General features: G+C 45.4%; 3 protein-coding genes across 4 annotated transcripts; all 3 read right to left on the bottom strand.

Moving 5' to 3' along the window:
• Positions 1-2,394: 2,394 nt before the first annotated feature.
• Positions 2,395-7,863, bottom strand: LOC125975670 (uncharacterized). 2 transcript variants are annotated; one of them, XM_049731512.2, is made up of 3 exons: positions 7,776-7,863; positions 4,913-6,802; positions 2,395-3,941 (listed from the first exon to the last, which is right to left on the bottom strand). In XM_049731512.2, the coding sequence occupies exons 2-3, from the start codon at positions 6,776-6,778 to the stop codon at positions 3,618-3,620; spliced, it is 2,190 nt and encodes a 729-aa protein (XP_049587469.1). In that variant the 5' UTR covers positions 6,779-6,802; positions 7,776-7,863; the 3' UTR covers positions 2,395-3,617. The 2 variants fall into 2 exon arrangements, with proteins under 2 accessions (XP_049587469.1, XP_049587468.1); XM_049731511.2 differs by having other exon boundaries at positions 7,536-7,834.
• A 594-nt stretch (positions 7,864-8,457) lies between these two features.
• On the bottom strand, positions 8,458-17,263 carry ntd5 (ntl-dependent gene 5). The gene is made up of 9 exons (XM_049731726.1): positions 17,153-17,263; positions 16,162-16,311; positions 14,743-14,877; positions 14,240-14,431; positions 11,316-11,442; positions 10,187-10,263; positions 9,596-9,778; positions 9,267-9,464; positions 8,458-9,166 (listed from the first exon to the last, which is right to left on the bottom strand). The coding sequence occupies exons 2-9, from the start codon at positions 16,271-16,273 to the stop codon at positions 9,078-9,080; spliced, it is 1,113 nt and encodes a 370-aa protein (XP_049587683.1). The 5' UTR covers positions 16,274-16,311; positions 17,153-17,263; the 3' UTR covers positions 8,458-9,077.
• Positions 17,264-17,810: 547 nt separating this feature from the next.
• On the bottom strand, positions 17,811-25,288 carry dbpb (D site albumin promoter binding protein b). The gene is made up of 5 exons (XM_049731745.2): positions 24,629-25,288; positions 24,194-24,522; positions 22,512-22,985; positions 19,932-20,197; positions 17,811-19,839 (listed from the first exon to the last, which is right to left on the bottom strand). The coding sequence occupies exons 2-5, from the start codon at positions 24,381-24,383 to the stop codon at positions 19,624-19,626; spliced, it is 1,146 nt and encodes a 381-aa protein (XP_049587702.1). The 5' UTR covers positions 24,384-24,522; positions 24,629-25,288; the 3' UTR covers positions 17,811-19,623.
• Positions 25,289-25,429: the final 141 nt, after the last annotated feature.

The raw sequence follows: 25,429 nt of genomic DNA, 5'->3' as shown, positions 1-25,429 counted from the left end.
ACGGGGAGCGTTTTGGACCTGCTTCAAATGGTTAAATTGCAGCAGGGCTCGTATGCTGCCTTCGGGATACCTCTGGGTCACCCTCTTAAAGTGATTTACTGCTGCGTGCGCTTGTACGTGTGCACATACGAGGCTTATACTTTTACAGTTACAGCAAAAGTGAGCTAACTCAGCAAGGTTTTATCTTTCTAGCCCAAAAAGTAAGTGGACTCGAAATTGCGCCATGCTATTAGTTACGGCAAATTAAATCAGCCATGTTTTACCTTGTCTACAAAAAAAAAAAAAAAAAGACGTTGCATACTGTATGTTCTGTGTGTGTGCGTGTGTGCGTGTGTGTGTGTGTGTGTGCGTGCGTGTGTAATGGTAAAGTGGGGGAAGTGAGGACGTGGCAGGAGCACCTGTTCCTCCCCTTTGATGGACGGGCTTGTGTGTGCTGGTTCAGCAGGCCATAGTGAGCCGGGGGGTGTGGTGGGGGGGGGGAGTCTGTAAAGGAGGGGAGAGGACAGGAGGCAGGCGAGTGCTTCGGTTTGTGGGCAAAGGCTTCGGTTTGCAGAGGTACAGCAAAGCTTTGAAGTGGCAGTGTGAGGGCGTGCGGTCGCAAAGTCATGACTGCATGCACTGGGAAAACAGGTTAGAGAGCATTTGCGTAAAAATATTGTGGTCTGCTATACAACACAAGTTCAAGCTTTAAATTAAACATAACTAATAACTAAATATTTGGTTGCCACTTTGTGGCTTTGGTCTATAAACAAAGGATTAGTGTTGCGGAAATCAGCACTGGAGGCAAACGTTTAACTTGCTCTTGTAAACTACGCCTCTGGTGGCCGCCATTGGATCCAGCAGCACTTGTCCTCATTAGAGCGGTGGCAGAGCTGGAGCCTATCGCAGCTGACTTTGGCAAGTGGCGGGGGTACACCCTGTGCTGGTCGCCAGCCAATCGCGGGGAGGGCACATGTGGGCAATTTGGAGCCTTCAATGAAGCCAGCACGTAAGTTTGAGGAATGTGGGGGGTGAGAAAATGCCAGCGCTGAGATTTGAACCCTAAACTTCTAGCCTGTGAAGCGTATGCGCTCACCACTAACCACCGTGTTGCCTGAAAATAAGGCAACAAACTGATAAAAATTTTAAAAAAAAATTGAGCTGGGTAATTAAATTTAATATTGTAAGTTGTGAAAATGAATCAAACTTGCTCGGTTTTGCTGACTAATATTGTTGTTATAAAATGTAATACTTCATATTTTAAAGTTGTTCCAACTTAAATGAGTGTTCAGCCACCCCAAAAAATACAAATTCCGATTTTTCAGTGGACTAATCAAGTGTGGAACACTTCATTGGTCAATTACGGTTGCCATGGAGCAAAATGGAACATAACGGAAAAAAATTGTTTGGTTTAATGTGCGGTGATGGAGTCATTTGAAATTAACCTTGGATGTTTTCCACCTGTATGAGGCTCACCGATGACATCTTTCCATGCGCGTAATTTGAGATAAAGGTGAAGCAATTGCTGTGGCTGAACTCGCTCTCTGACTAACACCCGTCAGCGTCCTTCTCTGCTTCCTCTCACGAAAATGCTCCCCCGTGTTAATGCTGCTCTGCAGCCCTGCGTTCTGTTCATTGGCGCGATTTCAGATTTCTCAGTGCAGCAAAATGCGCAATGTGGCCGGAAAGAAAATGTGGTAGAGTTAATCGATCACCCCCCCCCCCCCAAGTCTTGTTTTTCTTTTTTAATATGAAAGGTTGTGCAGGAGCTGAATTTCGTGACAACAAGCGAGCATGCTGAAATCGGAGAGCGAGAAGAGGTCGGAAACCATCACTGATCAAAGTGCGCCCTTATGTGGTTAAAACGAGCACTACCATGGAGGTTGAGTCAGAAGGGCCATAATTTCTTTTTCTTTTTTTTATGTATTATATAACATAATTAGCAGTAGTGGAGAAGTCATTGTGTGCACCATTGGAACGTTCACAAATATAACGGCGGCATGCTGTGATTAACTGAGGTCACAAACGTGTAACAGTTCAATTAAATCTTAAATTTGAGCACACAGACAATGACAATGTATTCTGAGAGCTGTATAACCTCTCCACTGGCCCTCTATAAAATTTGTTTGCCAAAGTATAATAAAGCCGAGGTTAGTGCCTTTCTCTTGATGGGACAGCTACAAGGACCAAGTGGGGTCATTTGAGCAATAAAAAAGTATTTGATAATTATTTGGAGCGGCGTAGTGTTTGAGGGACCTCTGCAGACCAACAGAATGGCGTTGGCAAGTAAAAGTACAGTAAAAAAAATATATATATATCACAGAGGAATAATCAAAGCGTCTTTGCGAGAGCTATTAAGACTAACCTTTGAGCTTTTGTGTAAGCATGTAAACAACAAATGGGCAAAGACTAAAGTTGGAAGTTGTCAAACTGTATTAAATACAATTGAAAATAGTCCACAAATAAACAAAATGTGACTATTGTATGCGTTGGAATAACTCGTTTGGTCTGGAAATATATGTATTAAATACATCAAATCAACAGGCAACAAAATAGAGAAAGCTTTCTTTTTCCTTTTAAATTCACTAAGCAAAAAAGTGAATATTGTGCGGAATAAAACAAGTGCAAAGGACTCACAGTGTTTTTGTTCTGTTAAGAAATATAAATTTCACTACAAGGTAGCGCAGCCGAGAAGAGGTTAAGTTACTTTTAAGCACTTGAAGGTCTCGTCAATGATTGTTAGGGAATGCAATTTGATGCAAACATCAATTTACAACAAAATCACTATTTTGATATTAAGCTGTCATAATCAGCCAAAAAGGTCATGATAAAATATTTGTTGGCCATTAAAGTCCCTGTAAAGTGAAAATAAATGTTTACACATGACAGAGAAGATTGATGATAACAATCCTGCCAAATTGAGAAATAAAAGTCTATGAAATGATGCTTCATAATTATGAAAAATCAAGCCGCTCAGCAACGCTGTGGGCGTGTCCACCAAATGTACTCAAACTGCGTCCCACTTAACTGCCAATCAAATACCTCTTCCATGCTAGCTCAACTAGCATCTTTCTTCTGCCTTCAGTGGCTGGAATAGCACTCACCAGGAGTTTTCACACGCCACAACAACGAGGCACTCTAATTCGACAATAGCGTATGACTCCTCTCCAAACACTGGCTGTTATGTCTTTAAAAAATAAGAATAAAATGACCGCGCTCTTACGTCTTCACGACTTGCGACGATGCATTTTAAAGCAGCCATGGCAGTCGACTATCTGAGACTAAATGAATGTCATATTTGCACTGGATAACCGCTGAGGCGAACAAAAGTGCACAAGTTCTGATATATTACAAGAGGGGAAACTCTTGACAGATCCTGAAGTGCATTATTGGGCGCCGTTTTGGTCCCTGAAAAAAATATTAACGCTATACATCCTCATTAGACTTTGGAGTCTTTGCACTATGTCACCAACTACCTTCAAACGAGTCGAACGTATTTCGAAATAAATGTCTGTAATCACTTTACGGGGTCTTTAAATGCAACGGGAATAGCATACTACATTCATATAAATTAAGTTGTTTTTGAAACATAAATATTAATATTGCAAGTGTTCCCGTCTTTGTAGGTTTGTGACATTTTAACTCTCCGTTTCGGACTCAGAGTTTTCAAGGTGAGACACAGTGGAGCTGTACCATTCTGCGGGTTCCTCTTCTTCTTCGTGACGAACGCCGCCGTGATCGTTAAGCATGTCCACGGCCACTTGGTGGAAGGGATGCTTGCGCTTGGTGTGGCGTCGCAGCGTGTTGCGCTCGGCAAAGCGCGTGTGGCAAAGTTGGCACTGGTAGGGCTTCTCGCCCGTGTGAACCCGTTGGTGGCGCTGGAGTTCGCCGGCCTCCCTGAAGCGTTTGGCACAGATGGGACACACGAAGTTCCTCTGACCCGTGTGGATGTGCTTGTGTCTCTAGCGGAACGAATCAAGGACAAGAAAGATTTTTTTAACAGAACCGAAATATAGCCCACTGGTACCTCTACTTAAAGTAATTCGAACCATCAGAGCTGAAGCTATAGTTCCAAAAACTGTAAAATATGTTAGCTTAGCTAGCAAATTCAAAGAAAGACAACAAATTCAACACAATTTGGTGTCTCTAGCTAGGTTTAGCCTCAGTGCTATGATTCCCATATTGCCTGTAAAGCAAGCAACAGCTGAAACATTTTTGCATTAGCTAATAATCGCAGAGGAAAACAATAACTGGGTTGGCTAACGAGCTAATGCTAAAAGCTAACACAAGTGGGTTCAACTTGAACAGGAAAACCATTCAAAAATTATAATCATTTTGCTGTTTTATGTTTAGCTGAGAAGGAAAAATGAAGGCATATTTAATGACAACGACTTAAATATTTGAACTTATAATCACATTCATTTTATGCTGTTTCAACAGTTAACACATTTGACATTCTGACAAAAGTAGTATAACATGAGTCACTATGTTTGCTGCCCAGAACTGAGCAACACCGTTTAGCAACGAGGTCTTGTTTACGCTTGTTTTTGTTGTTGTTTAAAGGGAAGTTAGAGCGTTAGCAAGTTGCACTTCTTGGCCCTAAGCTAGCAAGGTTTCTGTGTCATGCTCACCCTATCATAACACATAATTGCTTTTCATCCATTTTTTGCTGGATCACTGCAGTACCTTTGAACAAGGGTCAAGGTCAGGGAAAAATTGTCACAAAATTTCATGGGCCACATTATATGACTCGGAGGACCAGATCTACCCTGTGTTTGATACCTGTGAGCTAACAGGTTTATCATCAGATGAAATTGTAAACATCAAGTCAATGCGCTACAGTCGACAGATTCTTTTGGCTCGAGAGCAGAAAGGTATGGCATGAATCTTGACCTCGACTTCACGCTTCCTGATTTGTCTGCTCAGCACTGACCTGCAGATGGCTGGAGCGCTTGAAGGCTTTGCCGCACTGCTGGCAAACGTGAGGCTTCTTCTGTGAGTGCGTGATGGCGTGGCGCTCCAGGTCAGAGAGGTAAAAGAAGATCCGTGGGCACAGCTGACAGTAGAGCACCCGCCGGGCAGAAGGGTCGTTGGATGACTCCGTGGGGGAAAGGGGGTCCAGCGGGTCCAGGGGGTCCAGAGGCTCCAGTTTTGGCGGCGAAGGAGGAGGAGCGGCTGCACTGAAGTACATGTGGTCGTCTAGGGGTAAATGCTCAGAGTCCACCGGGGGGTTGGGGTCAGCAAATTGGGCATCTGATGGGTCAGGTGTCAAAGTAGCAGTGGTTGCTGTAAGAGATGATGGCTTATCGTTCTCATTCGAGACCTGCTCGGGAAGTATGGCTTGAATTCCGACAGGGGAGTCGACGTGAGTAGGTACAAGTGAGGAGGAAACGGTGGCCAGACTCGAGGTGAGGATACTACCGGAACCTCCTGAAAGGATCACAGGGGGATTGTTCAGTCCCAATCCCATGACAGGCTGAGTCAACGTGCTACTGGAAGCCAGAGAAAGGGAAATCTGGGATAGCTGACCAGTTGAGGGGTTCAGGATAGCAATTGGGGTGGAAGTGGAGTCACCGGTGGAAAGGAGGAGGAACATCGGGGCGGAAGTACCAGCAGTGTTGGGGGTGACAGAGATTGGAAGAGAAAGACTCAGTGGAGCAGAAGGGAGCAGGATTGGAGTACTAGAGGAAGGCGTGGTAAGAATCTGGATGGGCTGGTTGGGGAGGGATGGTCCAGATTCTTTAGAGGACTTTAGAGCCAAACTGCTGAAGACTTGTGGTGTCAGAGAAGGCGACTCGGACACCTGTGAGGGCGTCGCGTCACCGGAAGGTGCATTTAGCGTATCAGCCAAACTTTGGCTGAGGTCTGAACCTGCTGAGCCATGCAACTGCGAGGCCTTGTCTTTCTCGACCGGGCCCTCAGCGGCGGTGACGTCCACTTGCGGCACCCTTAGTCCATCTGGGCTGAGGGTGTATGGAATGCCCTGGTCGTCTATGAGAAGAAGATCCTGGGCAAAGACAGAGGCATTGTAATAGGAAGGCAGTTCCTCTTCATCCTCCTCCACCACGTCCCGGTCTCCCTCACCCTCGTATTCATCCACCTCCATAATCAGCAAGCTGTCGCACACGTCCAGAAAGCGTCCCTGTCTGGGGTCTCGGTTCTCTAGTTTCTTGGGGAGACTCAAGTCCAACGGCTCGCTCTGTTCCTCTGCCCAGGACAAGTCCTTCAGAGAGTCTTTGACTTGCTCGTCTAAAGGTTCCTTCTTTACAACCTGATCAGGTGATATAACACCGGGGGCTAAATGGGCTTCTTTTTGGGTTTCTGGGTGAACCGAGTGGATGGTCTCTGTCGCCAAAACAGCTCCACTAGCATGCGTCCCTGCCGTAAGAGCGACTTTCTGGTCCTTGGTCTTGGCGATAGATATTTGGTTTGTTTCTCGTGCATTATCGAAATGCGAGTCTTTGGTGGTTCTGGTGGCGGAGTGGACGTCGGGCGTCTGGCACAGAGGAGGATCCACAACTTGGTTTTTGATTGGCTGCCGCGACCCATGAGTTTCTCTCATTTCCTGGTCTGTGGGCTCGCAAGTCTCCCCCACCACTGGCTTTCTCCTGTTGATTGACAGAGCATCCTGGTTGAGGGGGCAAGACTGGAGGCTACCTGTCCCTGTAGCGTCTGAACATGCCCCCTGAAGGTCCCTCTTTGAGTCCTCGCCCAGCAGGTCGGACGACATTGCACACGGGCTTCCATTCGGAACTTCTGGGCTGCCTCTTGATAGGACTGTAGCCAGCTGACCGTCCATTTTGGGTCATACCCATTTAGACATCTTAAAATTAAGAACATAACCGATTAATGAGTCAAATGAGCACAGAAAAACAAACATGTCAAATAAGTGTAATTAAGAAGTAGGAGTCGGACAAATGTTTACTGAACGTATGGCTTGACGGTTAGCATATATGCATATATGTGTGTGTATGTATGTATATATATATATATATACATATATACATACATACATACATACATACATACATACATACATCTTTTTTATATGCACTGATGTGCTATGGCGCGTTCCGACGAGCATACACGTCAAGAACCAACCTCCGTCGTAAACCGAGGAGCCACGTTATGTGGGTCAAGTGAAGTGAGCGAGATGCTAATGAGGCTGTCACGTGACCTCGCCAAACTCCACGGCGCCCTATCAAATGTGACGTTCACTGACACTCTGTTAAATTATGAAACGCGTTGGAAAAACAAATCGAAAAGAGCTCGTGTGGGGGTGTAACCGAAGCACACTGCACGTCGCCTCTCCTACTTCCTCATCGAAACACACCGCGGGAATGAAATAATTCCAATAAACGTGTTAGAGTCTCTGCCTGTGTCGCAAAAGAAGGCGATAAGAGACGAGTCGAACAGTCGGACGCCATTACGCACAGTCGAGGGTGCGAGCTGTCAATGCGCCGTGACGAGGGTTCGAACCCGCGACATCGCCGGCCGGCACACTGACGCGTCATCCCGACAGCCGAGAAGCATGCACACGAGAGTTATATATTTACAGCTTATGTGTGCAGGAAGGAAGACCGCCGCCACTGCTTCCTCCTCGAACCTCCAGCCAGCCATTTTAGAAGCCAAGGGTTCGAGCGCGAGCAGGACAAACTTTACGGCCGCTCCTCGCGGCTGCTGACGACGACCGGACATCGCTTTGAGGATGCATTTCTTTGAATCGTTCAAAAAATGAACATTAAAAGTGTGCTCCACCCATACGCAGCCGCCGTGCTTGCAAGGGACTGCCTTACCCGAGCCGCGCACGCTTCCGGAGGACCAAATATGTCTGAGCCGTGTGCAGGGTGATGCTGGCTGGGGCTCGAGGAGGGAGGGGTCAGGGGGAGTTGCTATGGCGGAGCAGCCTACCGGGTCCGAGCAGCAGCCATGCTCATTGCTCAGCCTATTAGGCATTTAGGCTGCCGATGAACCTGCAGCCCGCAGGCTCCCTGCAACCACTGGAGAGGAAGGAGACGTTTTAATAAAGTCTGATGACATCCAGTTCAAGTATGGAGGCGTACTTCCTCTACTGTGTTTGCATGAATGAAACATGCGTGCATTAGTTTGGGAACTTAAGGAGTGCAATCACCAAAATTTGAAGGTTGTAAAGCACTTGCCCTCATTTGGCCGACCTGGTGCTTTTCCCACCTGAGTTTGCGCAGGGGGTGGTGGACACCCTGCACTGTATATTTTAGCTTTACAGATGCCACGTCTGCTCGTCGCGGTGTGCGGCTGTAATGACGTCTGCAACATTTGTCAGAGGTGGGCCTTGCATTTTCTAAGTGCCAAGTTAATGGACTCAATCCATTTCTCAATCCCCCTTCAAAATTAGTGAAACTGTGCCACGTATATCACATTGAGCAGTTTGGAATCAATATTTATGCTAAAAAGACAAAGGCACATCTTAGTTGAGCGAAAAATTGTCTGGAGCCAGTGTTAGTCTGTGTTGACTTTATTTCAAATCACTCCAATCAATAAAAAAAAAACAACAACACTACTTTTCTATTAGACCGGGCTATGGACTGTCTCATTATCTGGGTGTACCTAAAGATATGTCCGCTGGGTATGCATGATCATTGAGGCACGAGGATTGCTATTTACAATATATTGCAGGATCATAACTGTATATTTAAAAAACACACACTTTGTCATATTGGTTAAAACAGTTGCAATATGAAAAAAACTTTGTCACATTTGCTAAAACAGTCATGACTTGACATTAGCACACGATAAAAAAGTACAAAAAATACTTTTGCCTGGCTGTAGTACATCTGAGGAAAAACAACCAATCAGAGAGAGAAGGCGTGACTTCCAAAGTGTCAGTCATTTGTCACTGCTGAGTTTCTCACAACTCACATTAATCATGTGCTACTGTCAAAACAGAACCGTTTCAACAAATATTACAAAATGGTTTTTGTTTACTGCAAACTCCCCCTATGGAGGATTGCAAATGGTCAGTATAGGGTTCAAAACCGTGCACTGAGAAGCACAGATCGGGCAGAATGATCCGCAGCAACAAAAGGCGTTCCCAACGTTACAGTGTGCCACTATTGAGGTCAGAAGGTCTCCACGTCGCCATCAGCGCATGCTTCGATCTCGGAGACGAGCCGGTGAGGGAAGAGTTTATACTGCAGCCACGTGGGCTCTGAAAATCAAAGATTGGATCAGAACTTACCGCAGCAGCCTTCAAGTGAATCCCGCGTGAGAGGAAGCACGAATGCGTGAGATGCGTGTGGACGGCCTACCGAGGTAGCAGGCGGGTGGCTGCAGCTCGCCGTCGAAGCACGTCTGAGCGGCGCCGAAGCCACACTGCTTGCGAGGGTGTTTGCAGAAGAACGTCACGTTCTCTCCGTGAGGGACCATCGCGTCCGTGATGTCAAAAGGCCAACGCTTCACGCCGTCAATCACCACGCGGCTCCGCTCAGCAGGGATGAGGCAGCGAGCTAGGGAAAGTTTTGTGTCAACATTTGCACGCAATATAGCTGTGAATATACATATTTGGCACCACACTATAGTCTCCTTGTAAGTGTACCTAATGTTGTGGCCCGTACATCACATCAGAAGCGTGGCTCACCTCTGCAGGAAGGGGGCGCTGCGCTCCAGTTGCCATTAGACAAACAGGTGACCTTCTGGGGTCCGTCCAGGCGGAAGTTCTTCTTACAGAGAAAATGGATGTCGAAGCCCACCTCGTATTCTGTCTTCTGGACGGCTACCACGTAGCCCTGCGGCACGTTGGGAGGAGGCTCACAGTACACCTCTGACCCATGCACAAAGACATTTGTTTCTAGTTAGGAGTGGAAAGTCAACAACATTATCAACTGTTGTTCAATATTTATTACATCAACATTGTAAATCGTCTATATTCTTCATTTTCAGTACGTAGATGTATATTTTTTTGTCCAATCAGATGTCAGTCAATATTTTGAAAATGAGCAATATCACAATTGACCACCAGAGAACAGTAAAGCACTGTGAAACCTCTTGGAGGAAGCGTGATGTTTGGAAAGCTTCTCTTTCTATTATGTTGAATTTCCACATAGAGAGCCTTAATTATTGACTCACTATGTCATCGGGACAGTGTGTGTCCGTGTTGGTGGGGGGAGGGGGGGGGGGGTAAAGGTGAAAGTAAAAACGAACACAGCAGGTATGGGAATGAATAACTCACTTTTACAGATGGGGTGTGGATACTGCCAGGTTTGATTCTCCAGACAGTAATTCTCACTGCTTCCCACGATGTCGGCCCTGTGCGGGAAAAGAGAGAGCGGCGGGCAGATGGCTCGTGAGTGACATGTGACAATATAGATGGTGAAAGATGCATGAAAGGGAAGGAAAAAAAACGCTGATGAGAGGGGGGGGGCGGAAAAGGTGTGAATGATTCCTTTTCCGCCACCTCCCTTTCATTTCTGTCTGGCTCATATCTCCACTCAGCATCTTGCTGCTGTGGATGAGTCAATGTGAAAGGGAGTCCATTCAACATGAGCCTGTAATCATGAGCTGTTTCGCTCAGTTAAAGGAGAGAATCAGCTGGCCCGCCATGGGGCCCTGAGTGGAATTTGAAAAATGATTTGGTGAAAATTTTACCTTTGCTGTTTTTGTGCTCAGGCCGGTCTAATGTAAAGTTAGTACTTTAGCGCCATCTTGTATCATATCGGGGCAAGAGAACTATTATTTAAATGAGGATAGGATGCTTCGGAAAACCCAAATATTTTTGTTATATTTTTGTATACGAAATAATTCTAATATTGTACTCTGTGAAAACAGAAAGAGTTTTTTCCTTTTCTTCAACTGAGTGGACATTGTGCTGCTCCTTTTGGTGTGGGCGCCTTGGCCACCTGGGGGCAGTATAATACAGATATACATAAATGGAGCCGGTCATATGACTGCTTCTTTGCAGAGGATAAAAAATATCTGCCCGTGAATGTTTAATAATCTGTGTCAGATCTGAACTAGTAAATCACCTCACGTGTTAGCCTTGAGCAAGACAACTTGAAGGAAAAGTTATACGGTGGGGTCGCAGGTGCTCATTTTGCTAATGCCTTGGGCTGGTTCAGATAAGACCCCCCCCCCCCCCCACCGCTCATCCGCATTACTGCCATTCATCAGCCATCAACCACCTCGCTCTCAAACACCTCATGCCTCCTTCATCTTCTGCTTCTTCGCGCTCTGTCACTTCCTCCACATCCACCTCCATACCACTTCAGGTTCACATGCAACTGCAGCCTACACACACTCACAGCCTGACCTCCCCCCCAACCCCCCATCCATCTATCCTCCCTCCACCTGAACTCACTCACCCTGACAGGCAGCTGTAGCGGATGGCCGCCCCCACGGCGGCAGTGCCCTCGATGGCGAAGGCGCTCGTCACCTCCTGGGGAAGGAGGCACGTCGGAGAGGATATGGTGGGTTCAGGGAGTGCAGATTCTGGAAGAAACACAAGAACGGCCATCAATGCACTTGTTTAAGATTGACAGAAAATGGATAATAATGCTGACTTGTCATTTAAACTGTCACAGAGAGACTCCTCTAATTGTTATTATTGCGGTTATACAGGTATCTCCACTGCATTCTTAGCTATCTTTTAATATTTTATTTTTTTCTTAAATGATAAAATATTTTTTGTATTTAAGCTGTCGTTGTTCTTCTTAGGTAACGCATTAAAGCTCTTTCTCCGTCAGTGTATAACAGCTCGTGAAAAAGTTTAGAGTGCAAATAAAAATATCTGGAGCCTGCGCAGGTTGCTCAGGGGGGGTCGCCATCAAACGCCAGGCTGGCCCGAGGGGGGCCGTCTTTTGCTGGAAGAATGTAAAGGCACCTATGGGTGAGGGTGGTTGGCTTCAGATGAGAGCTTGGAGCTTCGTTCACTCTCGCTGCCTCCCACACATGCTGCAGCACCAAAGTGCAATGAAGCAGGTGTATAATATGAGCTTTATTTATTTATTTTTTTTGGGAGCTACATTATGTCTCAACCATCAATGCACTGAGAATAAAGCACATTATATAGTCAGAGGTGGCTTAAGTATTGACATGATATATTTAAGTAGAAGTACAGGTACTTGTGGAAAAAAAAAAGTTCAAGTACCGTTTGAAAATAACTCACCCCAGTTCACAACAAGCAGCACTTGGATAGATAGGGGAAAAAATGTTATATTGTTAAGAACTAGCCTATACAGTGTTGGTGTTCATTTTATGCTATCAAAAAAAAATCCTTTGCTAGCATTGCAACATAAGTAGCAAAAGGATGCTAAATATTAGCTAATTAGACTGTTTTTGAAGGCTGGCACAAGACAAAGCATTTGCCATGAAACAATTCTTTTAGAGACCCTGTTTCTAAATACCTTTTACATATTTGAAGGTATTTACTCAAATCATTATTATCATTATTTAAAGTCCTGAGCAAGCAAGTGAAGCCAAGGGATGAGCTGGCATCCCGTTTTAGGTCCAATGGAGCCCCGGTAGCCCATTTAGCTTGCTAGCTTGTTAGCTAACCGTCGGTACTGATACAGAGATAACAAAATGTTGCGTTTCTTGGTCTGGCAGAGTGTACAAAAAGAAGATTGACAGGCGGAGGTTCTGGCATGTACGCTACCTTTTTTGCATATTCATGAGGAAGTGACATTAGCTATTCATTCTCCATCCCATCTTAATTCTGGCAACATCCAGAATTGTAAAGATGATAACACCTCACACAATTCACTTCAGTATGAAAACCTCCAATATCTATAGTTAGTTCCTACCGCTGTTCATAAAAAGGTATTTTTGCCAAATTCTACACCCCCCACCCCCTCCCCACCCATCGCCTCAACACTGCTTTTGGCTGCCATTGTCGAGCGAGACCTCTCGCATGGAAGAGGATGAGAGGGAGAAAAAGATGAGAGGAGAGCGGGGAAGAGAAAGGCCTCAAGCGGCATGACCGTCACGGCTCTCTCTCGCTCTCTCTTTCTTTTTCTCTTTAGACTCTGTGGACTGTGATGGGCCGCCCACGCGCACACGAACAAACACGCACATAAAAATGAAGCCCCTCTCCACGACGCACACACACATCTACACTCGCATCTCTCTGCGTGCCACTTTGACAGGGATTGGCCGCCCACATCCTCTCAGCGGGCATGAAGGAGCTACAACACGCGCGCAGGCGCACATGCTCGCTTGCAAAAGCGGCACTCTCACACGTTTGAGAACCCACCTACCTTCTGGCCGTCTCTCGGCAGCACGGCTACTCAACACCACACACACAGCCAACAATGGTATCCTCATTTCACATTTCACGGCCTTCCGATGAATAGATCTGAGAGGATGCGTGTCTTCAAGGCGGCAGAAAAGAAATAAAGTGTGTTTCGAAGGCGTTTACGCTGCGAGTGAATACGTGCGAGTAGTGCGATTTGATTTGTGAAGTCGATATTAACACGGGTTGCGTAGTTTGAAGAATGTTCATTCAAGGCGACAGTATCGAGCAGTTTCTACGTCTGTTTGGTTTCGTTAAGTTTCTCTCAGCTATGTGAATATCCGATTTTTTTTGTCCAATTACATATTCTTTTTTCTGTTTTGCCTTAATGGGGCGTTAAATTGCAGAAAATCGTCTTGGCATTAAGTAGTGGATTACTGTAATTTGAGTAAACCATAATAAGAGTTGCTCTCTTTGTGATGCCACACAGCAAACAACACAAATAACAATAAAAATGTTATGTAATCATGGTGTCATTCAAAAGTGAGCAAAAATCCCTTTCAAATAAAATCACGCTTGGGTCACGGCTCATTATTAGGTTGCGCAATGTTTACAATTTTTACAAGGTGCAAGGCTGACTGAAAACTATTTTCCCAGCAGCCCAGCTGTGGTCGCTATGGCGACGACGAGGCCAGTCAAACACAACGGCCTTCGTTCTTGTCTCTCACCGACATAACACAAGAGCTACCTCTTTGAACACATGCGGCTGCTCGAAAAGACAAAAAATGTGAGTGGCTGTTAAATCATGACAAAATTATAAAATAAACAACTTACGAAGGCCTAGCTGTCTGTCTGGAACAAGGCAAAGGATGCAGATCCCTTTACGTGTTTATTATTTAAAGAAGCCTTAATTATGGTTCTCTCCTTGGTGGTTGGCTGACTACTGCTTGAGAAATTGAAATTGTTAGATAGGCAGCAGAGTCACATTTTTCCTCCCCTCCCCCTTCACCTGCGCAAGGGCCACACAGGGTGAACCAGATGTAAATGTTCACCCACCTGTGCAGATGGGCTCGTCTCCGCTCCACTGACGGTCTCCTTGACAACGGCGGATTGTGGCATCCAGGCCGCTGGGTAAGGAGAAGCCCGGCTTGCATCGGACTTCCAGCAGGGCGGAGAAGGAGTGCGTTGGGGAGAGCAGGCGAGCCGTGGCGTCCTCTCGGGGGGGCAGTGGCCATGGACAAGTGCGACCTGGGGTGGGGGGGGGGGGGGGCAACACACCATGGTTGGGGGTCAGCAATCCAAACACACTGATTTACACAACATGTATAAGATAAAATGGATTTCCATGAGATTACAATGACAGTGCCTTCGATGTGGTATTCTTTGGATCACGCGCTAATCCTTTCCTTTGCCACAGTTTTCTCTTGTCATTATTTTGATACAAGTCGACAACAGGCGCAAGTGTGTTGACACAGCTGAGTGAACACAATGACAACTGGGCTTGAACACACACACACACACACACACACAAACAAACACACACACACACACGAAGCTACCTGGAGCCACACAGCTGAGCCCACATTGTCCGTCGCACAGGCACTGCCGCTTGCTGCCGCAGTCTTGGTCGGCTTTGCACGGACGGGGACACGTCCTCTTTCGTTCGTCTCCCACGAGTCTCTTCGGGCATGACTCTGTTGAGCACACACACGCGTACACACACACACGCAGTTACATTTTCTGGCATGTGGCCTTTTGTCTTGCCAGTAATGCCCCCCACCCCTTGTAAAAACAGCAAACACCCTCAAGGGCCATGCACAGGCCTGTTTTGCTCTGTGTTGTTTGACTCAAGCGTGGGTGGGCCGAACAAATGTTTGCCACCCAGGTCTGTGTTTGTGTGTTTAGATCAAGGGTGGGCAAAGTGTGGCCTCGGACCCACCAGGGATTCACATCATCAAGTGTTATGTCGTACATGTTTAATTCATTTCCTGTCTTTTTTTCACAAATTGGTGACTTTTAATTCATTTGTTATTTACTTTCATTTATTTAATTGAATAATTTAATTGATTAATTTAAAATGAACATGCACATATTTTTTGTTTTAATGGCTTAAATAATTTAATAATAATTTAACAATTAATCATCTTTATTTTAACAAAATAAATCTTGTCAGATTTTGTTTTAAGTATCTGGGGCTGGTATTGGCATCCTTCATAATTATTCGATACCTCAAAAAGGGGCTGGTATTGGCATCCTTCATAATTATTTGATACCTCAAAATAAATATCGGTACACATCCATCTATTGAAGTTTTATATATATATATATATATTTTTTTTTTTTTTTTTTTTTTTCAGAGAAGCAGCATCACAAATTTTAGTCGCCTTAAGCACTTATTTTCAAAGCCTGTCCATATTCATATTCCTTCTTTTTTCTTTGCTTTTTATAATCCATCATACCACATGCCCCACAGCCAAATCCTTGTTTTTAGTAGCATGCCAACCTTCCTTCCAACACAACACAGGAGGAGGAAGAGGGCAGGAAAGGAGAAGACGGCCCGCATGGGATCACTGTCCAAAAATGAACACATGTGTATGTATACGCAACACGTGGAATGACTTTTTTTTTCCCTCCTAAACCAAAACAAACATGCACCACGATCACATGATACACGCGTCACGGAGACACAATGTACAGCAAACAAATTGTATGTGTGCATGACACTGAGTGTAATTCATGCTTTGACCTCACAAATACAAGGCAAATTTAGCATGCTTTATATAAACATTGTCCAATAACTTTTTTTTACTATTTCCCATTAGATTGAAAATTATCTTAACAGTAGAGTGCAATCAAAATTAGCTTCAAAAGAAACCATGAACATTTTGTGTTATTTAACTTTTAAATTGTCACCACCATAGATGACCATCATATCAATATTAGATTTCTTTTGGCATATGCTGCATGGCTTACTTTACCTGCAATTGGCTGCGGGGTCACGCATGTAGTCAGAGCGCACAATAGGAAAAGGAGCAGCAGTGGACAGTCCATCCTTGAAGCTAGACCTGCGACCATCTGAGGGTGGGACATGCCCACACTCGGCCTTTGGAGGGAACAGGGGAGGGCTTCTGGGGTGCAGGAGAGTGGGAGGGGAGGGAGGATAGGGGTCATCAAAAAGAAAAGGAGGGAGCTTTTGGAAGGGAGGGAGAGATTGCAACACATCTGGTCTGCAGTAAGGAGGAGAGGAAGCACAAATTCCAGTTGGAAGGACCTTTCACCCATTTCAGGAGAGACGGTCGATACAAGTGGCATTTTGAAAAAATGAAAGCTATTTCAATGTACATCTGGCATCCACTGATTTCAAAACGATGTAAATTGGTACAAGTAAAAACTGTGAAAAACTAAGTCGTAAAAGAGCAACAGAAAACATGAAATAGAAAAAATAAATCCCTGATGTTCCCGCAGTGCACACGTTGGCCTCTTGGAGGCAGTATGGGTATCGCAAGGAGATACACTTGCGTGCAGATAACAAGAATAGAAGAAGAAAGTGGCGAACTTTAATAATATAACTAGCTTTTCACGTATTAAGACCCGTATGTATGTTGCTATACTTCCTGCTTCGTCTGCGACTGTAGCATTTGTTTAGCAATGTTAATTAAAAAAAAAGGAGGGGGGGGGGCAATCAACCAGGTGTAAACTAATGGTACCGTTCACACACACACACGCACACGCACACACGCACGCACGCACGCACAACTGCGAGGTTTGACTTTGCCAGAAAACTTGTTGTGGAATCGCATTCTTTAAAGAGGTGAAACCAGGGTCGACGAGATAAAAATATGGAAAAGGGAATAAGCATCTTGTGATCCAAAGCATAAACTAAGAGAATGGCGACGACTGTTAGTTTCGGTTGGATTGTAAACTTCTGCTTCTTCGTACAAAAAAAGGTTTGAAGTTAAAATGGCTTACCTTAACTAGAAGTTTTGTCAGTAACTCTGCCTTTTGGGCCAGTAAATCGTACATCCGTGAGAGGTGATATGTTCTTCCGTTATCCGTTTCTTCATTATCTTTTAGCGCATATGTGTCAAACTCAAGGCCCGGGGGCCAGATACGGCCCGCCACATCATTTGATGTGGCCCGCGAAGACAAATTGTGCATCAAATTCGTGTCATTACTAAAATTGCAAATTGCCTTCAATTTTAATATCTTTTTTTTTTTTTAAACATTTGACCAGTTTTCACTCGTCTGATTTGAAAATGAATTATTTGTCAGGTTTTTTTTTTGTAGCTTTTACTGTAAATAATATGAGGTGCACATACATTTATTTGGGTTGACAGTCATAATGGCCCTCCGAAAGAAGCTATGACTACAATGCGGCCCGCGAAAAAAATGAGTTTGACACCCGTTTTAGCGGTTGGCAAATACTTAAGTGAATCGCTGTCTCTTGCTTTCGCACTTGGTATCCGCCACAAGTACAGCATTTACTATTTACAACAATATAAACAAAAATAACCAACCTTTATTATATACCTTTAGCCACATTGCGACAGCAGATTCTAGCTAAAGTAAAACTGTTTAAATAAAAAATTAGACAAGTTGATACAACACATGCAGACAAACCAGAGAGTTGGTGAATGAGAATAAGCTTTTATTGGTGTAATTCTGGGGAAATCTCAACTACATCCAAAGAACCAGCACATAGTGGGTTGTAGCCCGCTGATGTCACAGGATGAGGGGGTGTAATTCCATTAGAGTAACTCTAAAGATGGATCAAAGACATCTGTAAGGATCTCAAGAACAGTCCTGTTGGGAGAGCGCAAACAATCACTTGACATAGGTGAGAAAGGCTGAAAGAAAAGCAACCAAAGGACGATGGCGTGCATAGTCCACCGGGTTCGTGAGGAGCTCGAGCTCATCCTGGAAAGAAAGGCAAGTTTCTTGGGGTGAGGGGACACAATAGTGGGCTCCGTTCAAGCAGTAGTGTCTGTGGGCCACGTTGAAGAATATCAAAGAATGAGAAGCTCAGTCTTTCTATTTTTGGGGGGGGGGGGGGGGGTATCAAGGTGCATCACTTTCATCCAAAGGAAGAAAAACAGTCGTTAATACAGAAGAACAATAATAACAGGGATCATCCTCATAATAATCATAACAAGAATAATAATAGCAGTAATGGTGATTATCATGACAGGGATTACAATCACACTCTCGAGTTGTCGCGCTGAACATGTTGTTGGTACAGAGAGCTTAATAGATGCAGTACAAAGTCAAGGAGGGGAAATGAAATCAAGAAATAGGAAAGCAATCCTGGCTTGAAATCTGAGACATATCTTCAGGAAAAAATATGCACGAAATAGCAAAGACCCTTCCAATAACACCGAGCGACAATTTAGACTCCCGAAAAGCCATCTGTGAAGATAGCAAAAATGTTTCTCCTTAGAAATGCCTTTTTAAAAATAGTCTGAGCTGTAAAAATAGTTAGAATGACAAAAAATTGTCATATTTTTGTTTTTGAATGACTTATGTTTGCTGATTGGCTGGGTTAAAATCCTGCACTCATTTTTTACTTTCCCTAAATAAGGATAACGAAGCTTTAAAGGAAAAAAAGTTTAAAGTTTTAGTGTTCACTTCCAGGAGCGTTGAGGTAAAGAAATAAAGGGGAAACCTTATCATATAAAAAAAAAAAAAGGAATGAAAGGAGTAAAAGTAGAAGCAGCATCACGACAACTTTCACAAGTCTGACAGAATTAGCCTGGGTCGTTAAGGAGATTATAATTACAGACAATTGTCTATTCAACTTTTGTTTTTTTTGGAATATGTCTTGGTTGTCCAAAATATAAAGAGGATGGGGTGGGGACACAAGGAGGGTAAAAAAAAAAGAACATAAGTGCTTGCGTTGCTTGCATAAGTAAAATCCACAAAAATGTTGAACTATACGACATGAAGATCATTTAGGCTCTCTATAGTACAATTGTTACACGCATCCTCGCCCTCGCTGCAGCGTCCCGACGTTAATCAAGGAGTCCAAAAAAAAAAAAAACACCCATCCATGGCTGACCCCATTAGGTAAGATAGCGTTGTCCCGTCTCTAGTCATGTAGAAAATATACAAAATTATTCTCCAAATTTCTACTCTCCTTCTAATTGTTTTCTGAAGTATTATAAAAATATACAATTCTCCGATAGCAAAACCCTTAAAAGTCACATCTGTTAAATTATTCTCTCCCTCTGTCACGTTTAAGAGCTCAACAAAAACATAACACCTGAGCTGCGGAACGCACGCCTTCCTCCTCCTCATACATTCAAAATCATCATCGTCGTCGTCGTCGTCATCATTGCGATTCCAGACTTGTCCATCCCTGTCATCCCACCAAAATCCAAAATTTCAAAGTCTCACAAAGGAATCCAACTTATTTCACTCTGCGTCTTCCTCTTCTTGCTGCATCACTGGTCGGCCAGACGGTTCTCATATTTGCTCAGGATGTTACGGCAGCGGCCCAGTTCCTTGCGCATCTCGGCCACTTCCTGCCGCAGGGCGGCGTTCTCTCGTTCCAGGTAGGCGGCGCGCACCGAAATTTGGTTCTCCTTGAGGCGCCGCGCGTCCCGCGAGCGCTTTGCCGCTTCGTTGTTCTTGTATCTCCTGCTCCAGTACTTCTCGTCCTGAGAAGACGACCATACAAAAAGATGTGATCGTTAGATACAGACAGACAGATAAATAGATAGACGGACAGACAGACAGACAGACTGCTCACCTTCATGTTATCAGGCACCAGGATCTTGCGTGCCTTCTTCACCATGGGCTGCGGCTTCAGTTCCTCTTCGCTGAAAGTCTGCCTGGGGTCAAAGTTCTGCTGGCCGGGGCCGTTGGACAAAACGACATCTGACGGATCCATATCAAAGATTCCTACTGCATCCGGCCCAGCGCTTGTGGGCGTCAGCAACGGCGGGCACGAGGACGACGGCGAGGAGGACAAAGAGGATGGCGACTCGCACGATTCGTTCATACTCGTCTGGCTCCCTGTGAAGACAAAAGCCCAAACGTCAGTTCTGTTAGCTACTGAAATCCAGTTGATGTACCTAAGAGAAAATTTAAATCAGCAAAAATCAGGTGATTTTGTTTTTGGGATGATTTTTTTATTGATACATTAGCGCATTACAAGGCACAGATAAACAGACAAAGATATTTTTTATTTATATGTTATGAATTAATCAGCAGATTCATTTTACCCAGTCATCTATCGGATTAGATATCGGCTTCAAAAATATCGAACGTATCTTCATTCATTTGTCTGTGCCAGCGACATAGCGGCAAGCGGAATGAGTCAATGCTCTTCCACTTGAGAGCATAAGTACCAATGTATTATTATTATTACTATTATTAATATTATCAAAATTGTATGTACTCTAGGTAGTACAATTTTTCTTGCGTAAAAAGTGCTTTGACTAGCTAGTTAAGATTAGGACACACACGCAGTATTAGATAGGAGTAGCCACCAGGGTGTGCTAGAGAGCTACTTTCCACGTTATAAACGTCATTCCAGTCGCTTTAAATGCACCATCTGGAACACGAATAATCTATTACACCGTATTACGTCTTACTACTACTACTACTACTTTGATCAATCAAACTATTGTCAAGTTCTGAACGGGAGGATCTAAACGTGGGAAAATATTATGTAACACGAGACCCCTCCCCTTGAAACCAGTTGAATGAAGTGGGCCCCACGAGGTTTTTTCTTTTTTTTTTTAACCCTAACCCTCCAGCCGGCTTGAAGGTGTGATCTACCTTCAGCACAAGGCAGCCACTCACTCAAATGGCCATGGAGGGCATTTGTTGAGGACAGTGGGCCCAAAATAGGGCCCGAGAATCGATCTGAGCTAGGCAGAGCTGCGATGCAATTGCTGAGGTATTGATAGAACATGCTAAGCGGGTTCACAGGGGGAATGAGATGGCCATATGTCCAAGCAATGCAGACATCCATGTTTTTGAATAAAGGGAAGGGGGAAAAAAAATCAAATTGTTTTTGAATAAAGGGAAGGGGAAAAAAATGATCCAATTAGGTTAAAAGCAACACTTCGCCGCAACTAACTGCTCACGACAATCTTAGTTCTCATCACGCCTTGATTGTTTTGAATTCCAATTGTTTTTTTCTTTTTTCATTTTCGGCCTGCACTTGCCAGCAGGCAGCAGGCGGTGCAGCCACCTGCTGCCGGAGGGTTCTGCTGGAATGTGCAGGCTCAATTCCCGGGCCTCCAAACCGTAACATCTTTCCCAGCTGGAACTCCTCCAGTACCGATTCATGCTCCAATGAGTCAATTTGCCCTCAAAGGGAACGGGTTAGCTAAGCGTTCTTCTGTGAGATTTCATCTCTCTGTTTGACGTTAACTCAATCGCCTCTCTCTGGGAAGCGTATTTGGGAAGGTGACAAAATGGATGCCGCGCAGCCCCCATGGACAAGGCATGTGAATTCTCTCAACCAATCACAGAAGAAAGTTCATGAGAATGGAGAAGAAAGAAATATTGATTTTAACAACTGGCAAAAATGAAGATATGTTTAAAGTAGTGATTGACAATTGTGTGCGGATATTTGCTCGAACTGAGTTTCGAGCAGCAGCAGCAGCAGCCGTCTTCCTGTAGCCCAGCGCCTCATCCCCACCCCTTGTGCGGGCTCCTCCCCCATGTGTACCGGCCCGCCTCTAGTCCTCTCACTCCAGCAGACTCAGGCAGCCTGGGCACGTGTAGCGACGCGTGCACATGGCCGTGGCGTGTGAAGTGAGGGGAGATTTAAAGACACGCAATCATATAAACACTCCACGCGCCTCTCTCCCGCTCTAGCTGTCTCGTTTGCAGAAACGCTTTTGACCTCCCTCGCCCGCCATGCCGGCGAATATTAATAATTGGCCCGGTCAGGTTGAACGCTGATCGTGTTCTGACGCTGAGGAACATTGATCACATGCAAACTACTGAAGCTGACTCATAATATTTATCTCGTGGTGTGTTTTCCTCCCTCCGATGCCACATATCTCGGCCCGTCTGAACTGAAAGGATTGGATTTGAACCCTGGGGGGAATTATTTCAACCCTCAAGTCAATTTCTATGATGTCACAAAGCCCCGTGACAGTATCTCAAGCCTTCACTTTGATTCCAGAGGAGAGAAAAGTGCTTTGTCACCATTGTAGCTTTTCAAATAAATTTCTCACTAGCCTGTGGGAACATTACACGCATGACAACCTCCACTGCATTTCAAGTGAACTGCCGGATCCTCAATTTTAAGCGACAGTTTGTCAGCAATGAGCGTCCCCGCGTTCTCCGGTCGTGTCAGTGAACTCACCATGAAGGCAGTCGTTTCCTCCGGTGAGGCTCTGCGGCTGCGCCACCTCCAAACCGATCAGGGACGGCGAGGACGAAGACGAGGGCGACGGCGATGAAGAGCCAGGCGGGGATGGGGGTGGTAGGCACTGGGAGCTCTGGTTGGGCACAGCCGACTGGGAGCTCTGAGAGGGGATCTGGGCCGAACTGGAGCTGTTGTTGCTGTGCATACTGCCCATTCCATTTTCGGTCAGAAATTCCTCCAAGTCCATGTACTGCAGTTGGAAGAGGCCACCGTCCGCTGGGAGGGTGCGATCCCACAAGAGAGGGCCGAGGAACTGGTTGAAGTTGCCCCCTCCGGTGCCGCCTGTACTTCCGCCATTGCATCCGGTGCTGCCGCCACTGCCGCCGTTGCCGCCGTTGCCTATTCCAGACGTGTTCCTCATGGAGCACACTCCCATAGAGTCTTCATCCATGTCCATTGACCGTTCTTTGTCTAACAATACACAGGGGAGCGCATAATTATTATCCAATGATGTAAATCCTGATTAAAAAAAAAATTCAGGATGGAGCCTTTTGCCTTTTAAGCTTCCACCAGCCATTTGTACCATTGGGGGCGTTGTAACGTTGGAAGTTGGGCGGTGCCATGAAAAGCGCTGCCTTATTACCATTCGTGCTTACAGCTTAGGAACACCCTTGAACTTTGGTACACGTTAGGTACAAACAGTCCCCCTATTCGTGTAGACTGTATCTGTAATTGCAGCCATTGAAGTAAAGACTTATTCCACCAAGTAGCTTTGCTTTGGTTGGTACGGAATGTTCCCATTGTCAAACGCGGCTAACAGTCACCTTGAAGTTCAACAGTCGGCCTTTTGATATCTTTTAAATTGTATTTTGAGGAACAAATATGGAGACTTAAGGTCCGTTCCACCATGAAGCGGAGTTTGGTTCAGAATGCTTTGTTGCGCTTTGTTGTCAAAGATGCTAAGCTAACAGTCGCTTTTGTCAAAGCTGTAAAGGTAATAGTCACCATGCCCAGCATTTAGTTGGTTTGGTTCTATGTTGTATGTTTTTTTTTTTTTTATACAGATTTGTAAATATCCACCAATTGGTAGAGTGTGGTTCAGAATGGTATGGTTCATTTTGAAAGATGTACTAACGTAGCATGTGACTGGCCCACAGATCTTGTTTTACCGTTCTGGATCGAACCATAATGTACTAAATCAGAGTGAACCACACCGCTCCATGGAAACGTGGCTTCTCCAGCCCACCTAATTCTAAGAGTGTCTCCGTAGGACTCGCTTCCACACGAACTCCTTCGTATGCCCCCCACCCCCACCTCGCACAAGCACACAACTCACAGATGGAGCAGATGGCAACAGAATCGCAGTATTAATACGAGAGCCAGAAGCAGTTAGTTATCGCGTCATAGATGTAGTCCGCAAGCTCCTGAGATTATCTCACTATGGCGGGAGATCGGAATGCACGTGAGCCTTGACATTAAACGCACGTTGTAATCTGGATACTGATTACCAAGTGATTGTAATCCAAGGGAGGTTGGATTAAAATATGTGGTGGGGCATCAATCATGAATTATGATGGATTCATGTTGCATATTTGTACTGAAAGCACAGCATCAGGTGGAAGTGTGATGTGTTGGTGGGAGGCGGGGTCACATGGTGCACAACATAAACAAGAGCCCACCTTTGAGATCACAGGGGCTTCTCAAGCGCTGGTCCGCCTTCATGGGATGTTGCAGGAGGGATTTGAGACCCGTCATGGAGTTGAGGTGCCCCCCGGTGAGGGAAACCGCCGGCTGGGTACAACTCCCAAACTGTGGGCTCGCGCCTGCGGGTAGGTCCGGAGTGGGGAGCTGTGTGAGCTGCCTGGACATCCTGGGCCAGACGGGAGGGGTGCTGGGGGGGTTTTGGGGAGTCACGAAGAGACACCTGTGAGGTGGAGGTGGGAGGGGGGTGTACTTGGGAGGGGCTAGGGGAGATGACCACAGGAGCTACCAATAGGAGTTTGGATGACTGTGCATGCAGGGGGGGGGAAAGAAGGGGGGTTATTGTTTATAGTCCTGCCACATTAAAGAATTATAAAGAGCGTAGTATTAACAGCACATGCAGCGGTTATTACCTTTTTTGATGAAATAACAAGCAGCCTCCCTTTTATTTCCTTGCAAAAATTTTTGCCTCCAAGTATTCCATTGCACTCCTCGGAGGTGGGGGGTATCCAAGTTGTTCTCAGTGCGGTGTGGGAGGATCAGCTGAGTGGAAAATCTCACCACATTACGTGGTGTAAGAGTGAAAAAACAATGCAAAACGTGAAATTGCGAGCATTAATGGAAAATGATATCCAGTTGTTGATTCAAAATAAAGCGATCAATCTTGTTGAAAAGTCTCCAAAAGAAAGTGTGGATCGATGTGGAGGGAGAAAAAAAAGATGCGAAATCGACGAGTGTCGTTGGCGTTCAAATGACAAGTTGATGTTTCTCTTCTCTGGGCTCGCGCTCACTTGTCCGTCGCGTGGAAGTGGGAGGAGGGACCGAGTGGTGGTGGGATTGGGTGTCGGGGGGGTCGTTTCCGCCTTCTCTGTCTGTACTCGTTCTCATTTGCATCCGATGGCTCCAGTCACGGGCACAGCGGTGTGTGTTGTGTTCTGTTTGTGTGTGTGAAGCCGTCGTCCTAGTCTTCCAGCTCAGATGGAACGGACACGGGCGGCTCACGTGACGTCAAACGTCGCGGAATAAGCCCAGAGAGGGTTGGCCAAAACTCTTCGGTGATCCCATCAGAGCTTGTGCCATTATTTATGAGCCACGCCCACCCTCGTGCCACACATCCAGGAGAAGCGGCTGCTGTCACTTGTGCTTGTTTGTTTACTGCGCAGAAATAACACTGCTAGTTAGCATAAGCGCTAACGTGACCGTGGACAGCCCAT

The sequence above is a fragment of the Syngnathus scovelli genome, chromosome 9 (genome assembly GCF_024217435.2).
Source record: "Syngnathus scovelli strain Florida chromosome 9, RoL_Ssco_1.2, whole genome shotgun sequence".
In the NCBI taxonomy this organism is placed as follows: Eukaryota; Metazoa; Chordata; class Actinopteri; order Syngnathiformes; family Syngnathidae; genus Syngnathus; species Syngnathus scovelli.
This window is presented reverse-complemented; position numbering and strand designations above follow the sequence as displayed.

What these genes read in the sequence shown, in the direction of transcription:
- LOC125975670 (XM_049731512.2), bottom strand. Translation starts at nt 6,778, where the DNA reads ATGGACGGTCAGCTGGCTACAGTCCTATCAAGAGGCAGCCCAGAAGTT. An exon ending in AGCGCTCCAGCCATCTGCAG is followed by an intron (nt 3,942 to 4,912) that starts GTCAGTGCTGAG and finishes TCGTTCCGCTAG; the next exon opens with AGACACAAGCACATCCACAC.
- ntd5 (XM_049731726.1), bottom strand. Translation starts at nt 16,273, where the DNA reads ATGTCCCACCCTCAGATGGTCGCAGGTCTAGCTTCAAGGATGGACTGT. An exon ending in GCTCAGCTGTGTGGCTCCAG is followed by an intron (nt 14,432 to 14,742) that starts GTAGCTTCGTGT and finishes CCCCCACCCCAG; the next exon opens with GTCGCACTTGTCCATGGCCA. An exon ending in TCCACACCCCATCTGTAAAA is followed by an intron (nt 9,779 to 10,186) that starts GTGAGTTATTCA and finishes TGCATGGGTCAG; the next exon opens with AGGTGTACTGTGAGCCTCCT.
- dbpb (XM_049731745.2), bottom strand. Translation starts at nt 24,383, where the DNA reads ATGTCCAGGCAGCTCACACAGCTCCCCACTCCGGACCTACCCGCAGGC. An exon ending in AGGAAACGACTGCCTTCATG is followed by an intron (nt 20,198 to 22,511) that starts GTGAGTTCACTG and finishes TTGTCTTCACAG; the next exon opens with GGAGCCAGACGAGTATGAAC. An exon ending in TGGTGCCTGATAACATGAAG is followed by an intron (nt 19,840 to 19,931) that starts GTGAGCAGTCTG and finishes TCGTCTTCTCAG; the next exon opens with GACGAGAAGTACTGGAGCAG.